Genomic DNA, 11,078 nt, shown 5'->3' on the forward strand with positions numbered 1-11,078 from the left:
TGGCTCTCCTCGGAGACGCAAATTAATAGCAACAGGGCCATTAGCCCGTCACTTGGAATCAGCGCTCGTGGCAGGATCTGCCTGCGCAGCCTCGCGTGGCTCGGTGCCCGTGCTGTGCCGGGAAATGGCCTCGCTACGCTGAGCGGCTTTTATGGAGCCCGCAGTGCTGGCGCGCGGAGGGCGGGGGGAGCGGGCTTGCGAGCCGAGGGAGAAAATCCTGCTCTGCTAGGGAGAGGCTGGGGATGTGTGAGCTGAAGTCCTCCTCGTGCTTGCAAAAAGGGGCTCTGCCACGTGTGAGAGTCCCCTCTGCTCCTGCCCGGGCTGTGCCCTCGCCCCCCCAGCCGTGGGCAACATCCTCATCCCCAGATGGACCCCCACACCACCCCACTGCGTGGCCGTGCCTCCCGCAGGGGGACACGGTGCAGCGTGGCCAGCCATGTCCCTCCCCTGGGCTGTGGGCTTTGCCTGGGGTTGGGCAGGAGCGGGATGGTGTGGGCAGGGCCGTGGCTGGGGACAGGAGCCAGTGGCCTCCCCCCAGCTGTGGGGGCAGGCAACGGGTCTAGGGCGGGGGGCAGGAGCCGAGGGGAGGCCGGCTGCACCCCCTAACGCTGCCTCCGTCTCTCCTTGCAGGAGCAGCCAGGGCTTCATGCACATGAAACTGTCCCGGACCCAAGAGAACAAGTACGTGCTGGGTCAGCACAGCCCGCCCTTCGACAGCGTGCCGGAGATCATTCACCACTACGCCAGCCGCAAGCTGCCCATCAAGGGGGCTGAGCACATGTCCTTGCTTTACCCGGTGGCTATCCGCACCCTATAGCCCTCGCCCACCACAAGCCGGGCTCGAGGCCGGGCGCACCCCGAACCGGCCCCTCCGCGGGGCCGAGCGCCGCCGTGACAAGGACGGGCTCCGGACCGGCAGCCAGCAAGCGGCTGGCTGGGCACGGCCGGCGCTGCTGGGGATCGCTGCAGCTGGACCCCTCATCCCGCTCCCTTGAGGGGGGGGGTTGGCGGGGGGACGGCGCCGGGGGGACCCCCTGCCCGAGGAGCTGAGCGGGGCTGGCCGGCTGCCCGCTGCCCTCGCCTGCCTCCGGGCAGAGCTCAGGACACAAGGACTGGAGCTGGGGCCTGGGAGAGGCCTGGGGGGAGGCGATGTGCGGGAAAAGGGGGGAGAAACCGTCCGCCAACAGGCCTGAGGTGCCTCCCAGAGGGTGCCCGGCTCTGCCCGCTGAGACCGAACGGCTGTGCCCACTGGTGGGGGCGAGCCGGGGCCTCCCTGGGGCTAGCGAGGCACACAGGGCCAGGCCAGCGGTGGCCCCCCCCCACAACCCCGCAGGGGTGCTCGGTGCTCGCTGCCGTCCTTTGCCAAATGTAAATAGTGACGGGTCTCGGCCGCACGCGCAGCACCGCTGCCTAATAAAGCGGTGCATGGTGGCCTCCTGCTCTGTGGGCGCCGCGCCCCCGCATCCCACCACCTCCGCTGGGGGGTTCCGTGTGGCAAAATGGCGGGGAAGGGGATTTTATTACACAAAAGCTCTAAGCACGTCGATTTTTCCTTCACTCTTGCGGGACCCGTGTGCCTGGAGCAGTCCAGCTGGCTCACTCGTCCCAGACACAGGGGACAAGGGCTGCCAGTGGTCGCGTCCTCGCCGTGTCTTTGGGATCCCTCGCAGGCAGCGATGAGCTGGTTTTGGACTTGGCTGTTATCCCCTGTAGAAGGGGTTGCTCTTTGTGATCTTCTGCCTCCCTGTTTTCCTTCACCCCTCACAAGTCTTAGGCAAAATCCCTGAATTTCACAGATCTCCTCGTCCTCTGGGTATTTTAGTGGCTCCAGTCCTGTTCTTTGTCTTCCTGACACCTTGTCTTTGGGCCAGCTTGCTCCTGCTCTGTGTTTGGCTGAAGCTACGTCTGGTGCTCTGTAGCGTTTAATGATTTAACGCATACCTTGCCGTTTAACCTTCTTCCTGGTGTTGCTTGCTCCCGCACCCACGGCACGTGCGTTTCCTCTGCCTTGTGCTTCGGCCGAAGCTCAGTCTCGCTGTTCCTGCTCTGCGGTGCGTTCCCCTTCCCCTCTGCTCCCGGTGGCCCCGCTCTGTTCAGCAGAGGGGGGATGGCAGCCCCAAATTCGCTGCTGGACCAGCAAAACCTTTTTGGATGAGTGGAGCAGAGCCCTTGGGACACTGGTGGGACATGGTGGCGGTGGTGGAGGAAGGCTTTGTGAAAAAGCATCTTCCTCCCTGCTGCCTCCTCTCAGGAAGGAGCTGGTCCTGCAGGTTTTCTGGGGGGGAATGGAGGTGATGGATGGCATGGGGGGGACTTGGCACGGGGGGGACCTGGCATGGGTGAGCGCTGCAGCCACGGCAGGAACCCTGCTCTACCCTCTGAGGTTTTCCAGGCTCCATCCCTAGCTGGGGGATCACTCTCCCGGCTGCCCGTCACAGCTCTGAGCTGCTGCGGGGACCCTCAGGCACGTCCAGCGTGGTCCCCGAGCGCACACCGCGGCCGGGAGCCTGCAGAAACTACGCGGGTTTGTTCCAGGACGCCTCGGCCTCTGCCGCTCCTTAAAAGGCAGCAGTTGGAGCTCCTCGAGCGCACGGTGTCTCCTTACAGCCCCGCTTGGCTGCTGGTGGCTCCCCGGCTGCCTCTCCCCATCCCAGGCAGGCATCTTGTCCGGCGGCAGGGACAGAGACGACTCCGGCTGGCGGGATTTTCTCCCAGCGGTGCCACAGCAGGGCCTGTCGATGCGGAAATCTGCCGGGGTGCTCTTGGGTTGCCCTCGCCGCATTTGAAAGGTTTCAAGGGCCCTTTAGCAGCTCTGCTGTGCCCTGACGGCTCCAGGCGCGGAGCTCATCCCCGGGGATACTCTGCCTTCTCTGTGGCTGCAGATGTTCTTCTCAGGTCCATGCAGCCAGGGAACAAAGGCGCAGGAGAAGCCTCCTCATGTATCGTGTTGTGGGGAGGGTTTTGTGTTGGTTTTTTTTCCTTGAGAAACTGTGGTGGGGAGGAAGCTGCCTGGCAGCCAGTGCTGGCTCCACCGGTGAGCTCGCAGCCTTAGGGTGAGATCCTGCCCCATCCCTGGCTCCATCTGAGGGACATCCCTGCTGAGGGGTGTGAGACCTGTGTGCATGGCACCAGCGTCCTGGGAACAGTCACAGACCAGTCTGGAGCTGGGCTTGGTGTCCGAGTGCTTCAGCTACGCAGCTGTCAGGCCTCCCTGTGGCATTTACATCCCTTCTCAGGCCTCTCATCTCCAAGCTAAAGCAGCCCAGCTCCTCAGGCGTCTCCTTGCACATCACGTTCTGCAGCCCTGACCATCCTAGGGACCCTCTGCAGGACTTTTTCCTTGTACTTGGGGTCCAAAACTGGGCACAGTATCCAGATGGGGTCTCACCAATGCCAAATAAAGGGAAATAACCACTTCCTTTGACCTGCTTGCTACACTCGTATGGTAACTTGGGTTGGAAGGGACCTCAGGAGGTCTCTACTCCACCCTCCTGCTCTGTTAGCATTGACTGAAGTCAAGAGGGCTTCATTTTGGAGAGAAGCAGAAGTGCCCTAAGCCCACTAGGTTTTCTTCCCCTCTTCATAGTGTTACCAGGAGGGACTTGGACACCAGGGATGAAGAGGGCTCCAAATTCACCGCAGCCTGTGGGCAATTCCAGCCCAGCAGAGCCTCCAGCTCCATGTGGGCCCTCCAGTGGTGGAGGAGGTCCAACAAGAAAGATGTGGGAGCAGGGTGCAGGACGCAGAGCCAGCCCACAGCTTGACATCGGGTTAGGAGATGGACGTGATCTCAAACGGGGCAGATCCAAGCAGGTCCTGGGACCTGTTTGGACCTGGGGAGGTCTCATTTCGGGGTTCCCACAGAAAGTACATGGCTCTGGGTCTGGCTGGTGTATTGCATCCTCTGTTTGCGGTGGGAGCTGAGCAGGAGCTCCCCAGGAAATTTGGATTGTGTCTCTTGTGATGGTATTTTAGCGCTGCCTTTTGCTGTCCCGTGACTGAAGGGAGCGTTGTTTGGACGTAAGCGAGGGGGTCAGCCATGTGACAGGACTAGCGAGGTGACAGGGATCCCCATTCTTGGGGACGCTAATCCCCAGGACGGAGAAGGGCTTGAGCAACCCGATGTGGCTTTGAGGTTAACCCCATTGGGAGCATGAAGGCTGACCGGCGACCTTTGCCTGTAGCAATTCCCAATCCGCTTGTCCCGGCAATCCCCTGCATCCTCCTGGCTGCCCCTGTTCTCTGTCCCTCCTCCCTGCAAGTGAAACAGCTCTGTCATTCATCACCTGATCTCTGGTCCCTTGCTAAGCCCCCCATAATCGCCGAGCTGCTTTAGCATGCTGCAGGCCCCGGTAATGAAGGGAGGGAGTTTGTTTGGTAATTGGATTAGTGCTGCTGGGAACAGGCTCTCGCTCAGCGGTCGGAGCTGAGCTGCCACGGCCCCGAGCCCTGTGCTGGCTCCGGCACAGGGCTGCACTGGCCAAAATCTGGGGAGTCTTGCAGGAGGAAGGCAGCCAAGAGAGGCAAAAGGCTGATTCGGGGCAGACTTTGACCGTGCCCTCCTTGGAAGCTGGGCTGTGTTTTCCGAAACTCTGTCACATCCCTAATGCCTCCCACCTGCTGGGAATGAACTCTCGGGGTTAGCCTCAAGGCTACCGTCATCCCCCCAGCACAAGCCATCAGGGTTCCTGAAGACCTCGTGGGCTGAAGAGCATTGCCAGGAACTTGTGGGACACTGGTCCTTGTGGGTGGGCAGTAGTGTGCCGGGTGTGCTCCATCATCCGTGTCCCCTCCCTGCCCCTCTGGCCTGGAGAAGTCCCCTTAAGGCCAAGCCTAGTGATTAGTTTAAAACCCAAACCCTAGCAGTGGTGCCTAAAATTGCTTGAATATCTCAGGAAACACAGTGCCCTGTGTTCTGTCCCCAACCACGGCAGTCTGCAGAAGGATCAAATAACCCGACAGCTCGGCTGCCAAAGTTTATAGCAAAGGAGAGAAATTTGTTCCTGATCCCTGCAGGCGACCAGCACAATGTGCAGTGGAGCACATCCGCAGCGCACACACGCATGTGGAACGCATATGGCCCAGCTGAATGCCTCCTTTCACATCTTCGCGTAAAGACCAACATATTTGACACCAGAGGCGAGTTTCTGCTCCTAACTCGGAGACCACCCTTACTCAGTCCCTTCGTCACGCTTCCCCAGCATCGTCTCAAACCAGTTCCTTGCTCCTGGTACCCGGTTTGGCAATTGTCCCAAAACATCCGTGCTTCGATGCCGCCACCTAATTTCCAGTCTACACGTGTGTGCAGTTCTCTGCTTTTTCTTGCACAATTTTGGAGGCATGCCTCCAAAACAGCATGCTTGGGCAGATCTTGCGGGTGAGATCTTCCTGGAGCCTCGCTGGTGATGCAGCTGTGGCCCTCCCAAAAACGCATCCCAGCCATGATGACTCCACACTGTCTGCCCTGCACTGCTCGCTGATAACGTTATAGAATCGTAGAATGATTTGGGTTAGAAGGGACCTTAAAGCCCATCCAGGGACATCTCCAACTACACCAGGTTGCTCCAAGCCCCATCCAACCTGCCCTTGAACACCTCCAGGGATGGGGCACCCACAGCTTCTCTGGGCAACCTGGGCCAGGGGCTCACCACCCTCACAGCAAACAAGTTCTTCCTCACGTCTCAGCTAAATCTCCCCTCTTTCTGTTTAAAACAGTTCCTCCTCATCCCATGGCTCCCCTCCCTGATCCAGAGTCCCTCCCCAGCTTCCCTGGAGCCCCTTTAGGGACTGGAAGGGGCTGGAAGGTCTCCCTGGAGCCTTCTCTTCTCCAGGCTGAACCCCCTGCAACTCTCTCATCCTCTCCTCACAGCAGAGGGGCTCCAGCCCTCGGATCATCTTCATGTCCCTCTGCTGGACCTGTTCCAACAGCTCCATGTCCTTCCTGTGCTGAGGCCCCAGGGCTGGGGGCAGCACTGCAGGGGGGTCTCACAGAGTGGAGCAGAGGGGCAGAATCCCCCCCTCGCCCTGCTGCCCACGCTGCTGGGGATGCAGCCCAGGCTGCGGGGGGGTTCTGGGCTGCCAGCGCACGTTACCAGCTCATGTTGAGCTTCTCGTCCACCAACATCCCCAAGTCCTTCTCCTCAGGGCTGCTCCCAAGCCATTCACTGCCCAACCTTTATTTGTACCTGGGATTGCGGTGACCCAAGTGGAGGACCTTGCACTTGGCCTGGTTGAACTTCATGAGGTTCACATGGGCCCACTCTCCCGCCTCTCCAGATCCCTCTGGATGGCATCCCGTCCCCCCAGTGTGTTGGGCGTGCCACACAGCTTGGTGCCGTCGGCAAACTGGCTGAGGGTGCACTCAAACGTTCGTGGGGTCAGCCCAAGACTGGGGTGGAGGAACAGTGCCAGAAGCATCTCTTTGCTCAGAAACGCCCTGTTTAATACAACCCATCATTTACTTCATTAGCTGCTCCCTCTGCTGCTGTGTCCGTACCCATGACTTCCAGCATCGGAAACTGGTTCCTATTGGGTGGTAAATGAAACTTCATCCTTAAATCTAACCAGCCTAAATGTGCTGCATCACCTTGTCTATGCTAATTGTCAAAGAAAAATCATTTAAGTTACACAGAGACAATGTATCTGTGATAAATTCTGCCCCCATTTGCCTTCCTCTCTTGAATCTGGGTTTCCTTCAAAAAAAAAAAAAAACAAGCCTGAGAAGGGTATGGAAGTCTAGAAATGTTTCCATCCCTTTTTCTGGATGCGGGAGGCGCATCTGCTGCGTTTGTTTGCTATTTGAGTCTTATCCAGGTTACCCTCAATCTGCTTCTTCCCTCACAGGGAGGTGACCTTGCTCCTTTCCTCCCCGATCTCACGCTGCGCCTCCTGGTTGACCCTCACCTCGCGCATTCAAAGCGTGTCCTCACCCAGCGGTCCTGCCTCAGGCATTCCCCATCCTTCACATCACCCTCAGCCCTGTGACCCGCGCAGCTACAAGTCTTTCTCTTCATTTCCAGGATAAACGGATGCGTGCTGAATTTTTTCCCCTGTTCAACGGCAGCGCGCGGCAAGTCCTGCTCGGTGCCTGCATGGGGCCGACGGGGGCTCTGCACACGCGTGTCCTCCCTCGCTGCTGCTGTTGGGGGGGCCGCCCTGCTGCGCCTGTGCGAGCGCGCCGTGATTTACCGCCCGCTCGCGGCGCCACAGCCTCCCCACGCAGGCACCGGCGCGGCCTGATTTACCACGGGCGTTACGGCGTACCTCTCTGCAAATTCACGGCACGTCTGGGCTTAGTGCCTGCACTTGGCGCGCTCGCCCTGGCCATGCGTGTCCTGATTTGCAGGGAAGGCTCTTGCATCTCTTTGCCCCTCTCTAGGTCACCTGGAGTCACTGCCCGCGCACCCCACTGCCCTCTCCGAGGGGAACACTCTGCCTGATTCACCCCCTGGGCGTGCGGCGCTCTTGGATTCACTGCCTGCACAGCGGATGGGTGCTCCGGGCGGCATAGCATGGCCTCCCTTGTGCTCACGACATCCTAATTTATTGCCCGTGCCTCAGCTGCTTCCCCACGCATGTGCCTTTGTGGCGCCTGGGCGGGCACTGCAGCTGTGCCATCTGCAGGTGTGCCCAGCACCAGCATCACCTCCCGACATCTGAGGAGCCCCTGGTTGGGAATTCATGGTGAAGACTGCAGGGTCTGTGCTGCACCGAGTTCCCTTTTCCTTCCGCACACGCAGGCTGTCCGAGCCTCCTCTGCCTGGCTTGTAACCGCCTCTTGCAAGGGCTGAGATGCGGCTCGGCACCGCCATCCTGCGCCGTCCTGGCTCATGTCCTGCTCTGGGAACCATAGGCTGGGGGGTGACTCGGTGTCCAAGTCCTGCCAGAGGCAATAGAGGGTGTCTGTGGTGGGCAGCGAGACCCAGCGTCTGCCGGATGCCATCTAAGCCAGAGTCCCAGGTGCTGCCCAGGCTGCCGCTCCAGTACCTACAGTCTTCTCAGGGGATGTTCGTGGGATCACAGTGACTTCCTCTGCTGTCCTGTTGGCTTGGGAGAGGGAAAACTGGGATATCGGAGATCCCAGAATCTGCATCAGAGGGCAGAAGGGGCCATGAGGTCCAGAGGAGGGTGTTGTCACTCGATCAATGTTGCAGAATGTGCCCATCCAGGCATGACCCACAGCCATGGCCTAGGGCGGTCTGTGCACCAGGCAGGGGAGAGGCAGAGTCTCCCATCCCTCACCCTGGGAAGCTCTCCAGCCCTGCTTGTGATGCTGGTGACCAGGGAAAGGCAGGATCTCCCATCCCTCGCCCTGGGAAGCTCTCCAGCCCTGTTTGTGATGCTGGTGACCGGGGAAAGGCAGGATCTCCTATCCCTCACCCTGGGAAGCTCTCCAGCCCTGTTTGTGATGCTGGTGACCAGCTGGAGCTGGCTGGGGATGGGAAGGAGGAGCTACAGGCTGAGACTCCTGGTTTTCCTCTTTTCCAGAGAGGGGCTGAGCTAAAAAGCATCTTGCCCCCTTCTGCTGTGACTTGTAGCTGCGCTCCCAGATGCCACAGGCTAGGGTGAGAGGTCCAGGTGGGACCAGAAAGGGCTGGAGAGTTCATCACCCTCACGGCGAGGGCTCTCGTCCTTGCGTTGGACTTCCAGCCGGTCCCAAAGGCAGCAGCCCAGCGCATACCAGAGCAGGCAGGAGAGCAAGTGTGGGGACGTCGCCTGGTCCCCTCTGCACCGCAGACCCCACGCTGCCCTGCTCGGCTGAGGGTCCCTCTGAAAGGTCCATCACCGGGGGCGACCCCGGGCTCTGTGTCTCTGGCTCTGCCAGCCCCGCAGGCACCCTGCATGGCAATTCCTGCTGGCAGCAGCTGCTCCTGTTATCAGCGCAGCGATAATTGTCCCTGCTGGGCTGGTCCCGCTCGGGGCCATTAGCAGCCAGAGCCTTCTTTTATCATCCTACATCTCATTCCCATCGTGGCAGCTGCAGTAAATGTCTATCTGCTGGCCAGGCCAAACGCCCGCCGGGACGCGGGAGTGGGTGGCCCTGCGGTAGGTGACGATTTTGCCACGCTCACAGGTCGCTCAGGTGGGAGTGTCATTCTCCCACAGCACGACGCAGGGAGGAGAAAGGGGTCTCTCGTGGTGGGAGGGAGGACATTCTGGCATCACAGCCCCCCCGGCTCTGCGGTCCGTTCAGCAGTGCGGCGGGGGTGTCTGTGGTCTCTGCCTGCCCTCCCTGATGGCGGAGGCGCTGCTCATTTCCATTTAGATAGAGGAATTTCAATCTCAGCTTGACGTCTCCTCGCCACAGTGCAAAGCGAGACCCACATTTCCAATTTTCTTCCCCACGCGATGCCAGATGCTCTCTGCTGGCTCGGGAGCCAAAGCGCATTGGAGATGCTGCAGCCTGTCCAGGGCGGGCAGCCGGGGAGGTGACCGCGGCGAGTGTCTGTGTGCAGCTCCGGCTGGTTCTCCGCACCCGGATTCACTGCGCTGCCCGCGGCCCAAAGCACTGCCATCGCCTCTCGTTAGCCCCCTTCCCTGCCACTGCCCAGCAATGTGCCCTTGTGGCCAAGACAAATGGTCTCCTGAGGGGCATCAAGAAGAGTGTGGCCAGCAGGTGGAGGGAGGTCATCCTTCCCTTCTGCTCTGCCCTGGGGAGGCCACATCTGGAGCACTGGGTCCAGCTCTGGGCTCCCCAGATCCAGAAGGACAGGGAACTGCTGGAGAGAGTCCAGCAGAGGCTGCGGAGATGCTGAGGGGCTGGAGCATCTGTGTACTGAGGAAAGGCTGAGAGCCCTGGGGCTGTTCAGCTGGAGAAGAGCAGGCTGAGAGGGGATCTCATCAACGCTCAGCAAGAGCTAAAGGGCAGGGGGCAAGAGGATGGGGCCAGACTCTTCTCAGCGGTGCCCGGGGACAGGACAAGGGGCAACGGGCACAAACTGGAACACGGGAAATTCCATCTCAACATGAGGAAAAACTTCTTTCCTTTGAGGGTGGCAGAGCCCTGTCAGAGGCTGCCCAGAGAGGTGGTGGAGTCTCCAGCTCTGGAGACGTTCCAAACCCACCTGGATGCGTTCCTGTGCCACCTGCTCTGGGTCACCCTGCTCTGGCAGGGGGTTGTGGCGCTGGATGATCTCCAGAGGTCCCTACCAACCCGACCATTCTGTGATTCTGTGACAGGATGTTAAAAACAGCATCCTGAGTTGTCCCCACGATACAGGATCCAAATCAGTTGGGGGACACTGGGTGGTCGCACAAGGAGGTCACTTGGATGGCCACGGCAATAAGGAGGACAGCCTGCTATTTCTGTCTTCCAGTGGGAAAAATACAAGAAGAAATCCACCACGAGGGTTGGGGGGGTCCTTGTTTGCTGCATGCGTTGGGTACCTGTTCCCCTGCCCACACACAGGTGGGGACAGACTGTGATCCTTGGTGTGACCCACCTATGTGCGATCCACCTCTGCTGTGGGGACAGGCTGAGAGAGCTGGGGGGGTTCAGCCTGGAGAAGAGAAGGCTCCGGGGAGACCTTAGAGCCCCTTCCAGTCCCTAAAGGGGCTCCAGGGAAGCTGGGGAGGGACTGTGGATCAGGGAGGGGAGCCATAGGACGAGGAGGAACCATTTTAAACTGAAAGAGGGGGGATTTGATGAAATTGTTTGCTGTGAGGGTGGTGAGCCCCTGGGCCAGGTTGGCCAGAGAAGCTGTGGGTGCCCCATCCCTGGAGGTGTTCAAGGGCAGGTTGGACGGGGCTTGGAGCAAGGTGGTGCGGTGGGAGGTGTCCCTGCCCAGGGCAGGGGGTGGCACTGGGTGGGCTTTAAGGTCCCTTCTAACCCAAACCATTATGTGGTTCTATGTGGTCTCCCTGCCATGTATCTCTCGTGGCTGTTCCCGTAGGAATAAAGATACGCCGCAGTTTTGCTCAGCCAAAAATGCGGTGGTTGGTGGGGGAGCTGCAGAAGGCGGCCGGGGGGGGGCAGCGCCAGCCCCTGCGGTTCGGAGGCCCGGGGCAGGTGTCCAGCAGCGACCAGGAAAGCCCTGAGAGGGGGCTGCAGAGAGCGGGACGCGCGGGGGGAGCACCGA

General features: G+C 60.1%; 1 protein-coding gene across 3 annotated transcripts in view; it reads left to right on the forward strand.

The window, feature by feature from the left end:
• SHF (Src homology 2 domain containing F) overlaps positions 1-10,170 on the forward strand; it is a 29,353-nt gene extending 19,183 nt beyond the window's left edge. For all 3 annotated transcript variants that reach the window (XM_063345972.1, XM_063345971.1, XM_063345974.1), the window contains one exon: positions 631-10,170. In XM_063345972.1, coding sequence (XP_063202042.1) covers positions 631-817 — 187 coding nt within the window. In that variant the 3' untranslated portion in view covers positions 818-10,170. The remainder of the gene's footprint in view (positions 1-630) is intronic.
• The last annotated feature ends 908 nt before the right edge of the window (positions 10,171-11,078 follow it).

The sequence above is a fragment of the Chroicocephalus ridibundus genome, chromosome 9 (assembly GCF_963924245.1).
Source record: "Chroicocephalus ridibundus chromosome 9, bChrRid1.1, whole genome shotgun sequence".
NCBI lineage: Eukaryota > Metazoa > Chordata > Aves > Charadriiformes > Laridae > Chroicocephalus > Chroicocephalus ridibundus.